Raw genomic sequence first — 4,951 nt, 5'->3', positions numbered from 1 at the left:
CCTTCCCTTCCCTTCCCTTCCCTTCCCTTCCCTTCCCTTCCTTTCCTTTCCCTTCCCTTTCTTTTTCTCATAGAATCATAGAATGGCTTGGGTTGGAAGGGACTTCAAATATTATCTAGTTCCAACCCCTGTGCTGGAGGAAGAGTTGCCAACTGCTATTAGGCACTAGATCAGGTTGCACAGGGCACCATCCAGTCGGGCCTTGAATGTCTCCAGGGGCGGGCCATTCACATCTTTTGATGCAGCCCAGGATACAGTTCGCCTTCTGGGCCACAAGCACATACTGCTGGCTCATGTCCAGCTTTTCATCCACCAGGGCCCCCAAATTCTTCTCCATAGAGCTGCTCTCAAAGACTTCTTCTCCCAGTCTGTATGCATATCTGGGATTGGCCCGACACAAGCGCAACACCTTGCACTTGGCTTTGTTGAACCTCATGAGGTTTATAAGGGCCCACCTTCAGATTTATTCAAGGTCCCTCTGGATGGCATCCCTTCCTTCTGCTGTATCAACTGCACCACTCAGTTTGGTGTCATCTGCAGGCTTGCTGAGGGTACATTCAATCCCATCATTTACGTCATAGATAAAGATGTTAAAGAGTGTCAGACCCAAGACAGACCTCTGGGGGACACCACTCATCACTGACCTCCACCTGGCCATAGAGCCATTGACAATAACCCTCTGGCTGTGACGATCCAACCAATTCCTTATCCTTATAGCCTCCTCTTCAAACCCATATTTCTCCAATTTAGAGATAAGGATGTGGTGTGGCACCATGTCAAGGGCTTTGCATGAGTCCAGGTAAATGATATCAGCTGCCTTTCCTTTGTTCACTGATGCCATCACTCCATCAAAGAAAGTCACCAGCTTGGTCAGGCATGACCTTCCCTTGGTGAAGCCATGCTGGCTGTCTCAGATCAGCTGCTTATCCCCCATGTGCCCTAACATCTCTTCCAGGAGGATCTGTTTCATGATCTTCCCAGACACAGAGAAGACACTCACCAGCCTGTAGTTCCCCAGGTCCTCCTTCCTCCCTTTCTTATAAATAGGAGTAATATTTCCCTTTTTCCAGTCACTGAGGACTTCACCTAGCAGCCACATGATCATCAGGAACTTCTGATTTAATAGTTTCTCTGAACTACATTGCCCTTACACTTCTTTGTAGGCAACTTCTTATCAGGCAAAACCGCACTCACAGAAATGTGCCCTCTAGTTGCTTTCTGCCATTTCTGTACTGATAGTGTCCCCACATTTACCAGGAGCTTAGCAAGCATTTTCTGTTGATTCACTTTCCAAAAATATCTGTATTTTTAAATAAACTAATCCCCTCTCCTACACACACAAACACATATTTTGCTCTTGGTGATTTTGAAAGCACTGAATGCAACCACCACAACCAAGTCTATAAATCAGTTAATCTGCTGAAGTAGGATCTGGTTTCTCATGCACACTGTGTTTCTGTTTTTTTTCACTCCTTTTATCATCACTTTCCATAGGCTTTCGTTTTTACCTTACAACCTTCTGTATCTCACAGCAAGCACAAGCATTCTTGGCAGACAGGACAACTCATTGTCTGCCTGTGCTGCTGGTCATCCTCTATATCTGTACTTCAGACATATAGCACCAAATCTGCATTTACCAGTTAAACCATTCTTTTGGTTAAGACTTCCCATTTACTGTCTCTCTTACAGTAGTATGCAGAAGTTCAACACAGCATATAACTGTTCTCCCCAGACTCCCTAGGACTGAGGTTAGGCCAGCTCAGTTAGTGGTGTTTGACCTCAAGAAAAGATACGTGACAGTACTCTCCAAGACAGATTAAAGAAAAGGAGGACACTGGGCAATGTCCATCTCCTCAAAATACCTGAGGACTCAGGCATCCGCAAGTTTTCCATGGCAAACCCTTCAGGAGAAGCAACTGAGCAGTCACTAACAGCCCATGTGAAGGACCTCTCAGGACAGAGATGCTATTTCTCCGCAACAATCTCCATCATAGAAGTCCCCCAAATCCTCAAATTTCACTCAGATCTACTGCTGCCAGAGATTGCAAACAGATCGATAATACTTCTCAATCTGAGACATGAGACAGAGAGGGATTTAACATTGCTGCCACGGGTCAAAGGATAAAGTAAGTCACTGGTCATTCACACACAAGAATTTGTCAGGATATAACTAGGAAAAATGTAGATATTTGGATTGCAGGTATTGCAGTTCCTAAACCACGAAATGTGCTCTTTTTTTTCCTCCCCCAGTTTATCCGTTTATGTGCTATGTGTGCCAAGAACAGGAGTCCAACAAGGACTGTTTAACCATTTCCATGTGTGCAAAGCAAGACAAATATTGTGTGACTGTCCGTGATAATGTTGGAACAAGTAAGTTACTGAACAACTCTTTATTTGTGCTGTAGGACCAGGAGTCCTATGAATTCATGCTAGTCACAGCCACATATGGAAACAATAGCCCCAGTCACCAATTGCTAGGAAACCCTGCTGCTCTCTATTGCAAACACTGCAGTGTCACTTGATTCTGTTATCAAGAGTTGGGGAAATGCTGACACCATGTATAGCGACACCAGTTAAACCGTAATTTTGGTTAAAACTTCCCATTTATTGTCTATCTTAGAGTTGTATGCAAAAGTTCAACAGAGTATCTGACTACTCTCCCCAGACTTTTCAAGGTCAGGCTGGACCAGGCTCTGACCTGTATGTAGGTGTCCCTGTTCATTGCAGGGGAGTTGGACCAGATGACCTTTAAAGGTTCCTTCTAACTCAAACAATTCTATGGTTCTACACTAATTTCACTATTTTCACCAGATATAACTTGGAGCCCAGAGAAGACTATCGCCATATTGCAGCAGTATTGATATGGCCAGACTGCTGCTAGTCCTGAGAGGATGTGTATTTGCATTGAGGACTGCTCTCTGGCCTCTTTTTTTTTAATAACCACCAGTGCAGATTTAGCTAGGAAAACATTACAGCAATAATCCTTGCATTTTATTCTTTTTTGTTCTTCTCTTCTGCATTAGACCCTGACAAGCCTAAGTATGTAATCTCTAAGATGTGTTCTCCAACGTGTCCAGCAACAAGTCAGCAACAAAACCAAGCCTATCAGAATGTTTCATGCTGTGAGAAACCATTGTGCAATGTGAATGGAGGCAGCAGCAAGCAAAGCAGCTATGGAGTCATGTTCCTGGGTGTCCTAGCTAGTATCACTTACATTTTTGCCTGTGGACGGTGATGGGTTAGGAAAAGCTCCCTGTGTTGGCATTATTGTCTGAAATAAAAGTGTGTTGCACTGGGATAATTACTGCTCTCAAGAGCTCATGACTTGCAGATGAGCTTCTGGGATTTTCAAGAATCTAAGTAAGTTAGATGCTGAAATCTCATTGATTTCCTAAGCCTACTTGAATCTGAAGTATCTTCAGACAGTCATGTCATCTAAGAAAACACGTAAAAGATCCTTTTGACATGTTCAGGCTTCAAATCGTTACAGCTCTGAAGAGATTCTCAAAGACATACTTTTTTCTCTTTGAGTTTCTGAATGCCGTGTAGAATAGCAATCCACCCTGCCAGAAACACAGCTAATAGTTCAATAGTTATGTCAGCACAGTGGAGAAGTTCAGTATCTTCTTCTGGTCACAGTAAGTCCGTTATCACACATCAGTTCACAAACAAGAAAGAAGAGGTAAATCTTATTTCTGGCATTATTTTGGAAATTCCTCCAGCCTCAATCAGCAACAATTTCTGGCTCCCATGGCTCTTTTTACTGGGAAGGGTATCAGAAGCATTCTTCATCTCCCAGCTCTGATGTGTCAGCTGAGTCTGGAGAAAAGACAAAGAGAACAAATGTGACCTAGAGAGGAGATGCAACATCTGGTAGTGGGGAGATGGGAGAGAGAAGGAAAGGGTTTTGCATGGCACATACTGTCTTCTCACAGATCTGGTCAAGCTGGAAAAGAAAATGTCTCCGTATATATTTCCCCCCCCTTTTTTTTTTTCAGGGCCAACCCAACCCAACTGCTATTGCGAAACCCAGTCATTTAGAGACTGTGAGATAGCTTTTAGAAAACCATGGCATAGAAATGATTGATTGTGCTGGGCTTTGTTGGGTTTTACATTCCAGGTTCTCTGCTCCCTTCTCTCGCAGCAAGAGCTGCAGCTGAAGGGAGGCAGAAAAACTCTGTATGAGGCCTGGAGTTGTCTACAGAGAAGAGGGGCAGGCAGCTAAAGACTAACACAAATAGCTCAGAGCTTCCTAGTCACAACCCCTGCTGCAAGCTCACTTCTCTGGAACGAAAATAAAAAAGGGAAGAGGGAAGAACTGGCACCAACACTAGCTCAGCTGTGTTCTGACACCAGCACCCATCCAAACAATTCAAGCCCTTTGTTTTGTGGTTGTTCCTTTTTTTTTTTTTTTTTTTTTTTTTTTTTTTTTTGATGAGACGCTTAATTTTGTGGCTAAATGAGATCTTTGGTTTGTCTAAGCATTGTCTTGAAAGTCAGCATATTTTTGGCTGCAAATCTGGAAGGATGCATCGCTGGTGTTGGCAAGAGGGTCTTGGTTTCTATAACCATGGAACCCTGTAAGATCGACAATTAATTGGAAGAGATGGAATCAACCTCACTAACTGAGGCACACTCATCCTTGCCAGTCTGGCCAACCTGGTAAGGAATACTTTAAGCTAGGAAAAATGGTGGAATAGGAGACTTATAGAGAGCACCTAGGTAGCAAATCAAAGCTGAAGTGGGGATACCTCCTTCAAGTGCTGGATTAAAGGACAGACTAACAAGGGTGACGCTGTTGTGGGTGTTTGCTGCAGGTTGCCTGATCAGGGGGAGGAAGTAGACGAGGCCTTTAACAGTGGAGTTCTGTATTCTTTGAGGAGGAAGCAGGGTAATAAATAAGACTGCAAATGTGGACTTCAGGAGAGCCAACTTTGGCCTCTTCAGGGAC

The 4,951-nt window shown here is 43.7% G+C and overlaps 1 protein-coding gene across 1 annotated transcript in view; it reads left to right on the top strand.

Annotated features, from left to right (window-relative positions):
- The window catches only part of LOC110394351 (lymphocyte antigen 6E-like), a 5,949-nt gene extending 2,597 nt beyond the window's left edge, over positions 1 to 3,352 (top strand). The window contains exons 2-3 of the mRNA XM_021388151.1: positions 2,251 to 2,370; positions 3,024 to 3,352. Coding sequence (XP_021243826.1) covers positions 2,251 to 2,370; positions 3,024 to 3,235 — 332 coding nt within the window. The 3' untranslated portion in view covers positions 3,236 to 3,352. The remainder of the gene's footprint in view (positions 1 to 2,250; positions 2,371 to 3,023) is intronic.

Source organism: Numida meleagris, chromosome 2 (genome assembly GCF_002078875.1).
Source record: "Numida meleagris isolate 19003 breed g44 Domestic line chromosome 2, NumMel1.0, whole genome shotgun sequence".
Classification (NCBI taxonomy): domain Eukaryota; kingdom Metazoa; phylum Chordata; class Aves; order Galliformes; family Numididae; genus Numida; species Numida meleagris.
The sequence above is the reverse complement of the archived record's forward strand: the minus strand, read 5'-3'. Positions and strand labels throughout refer to the sequence as shown.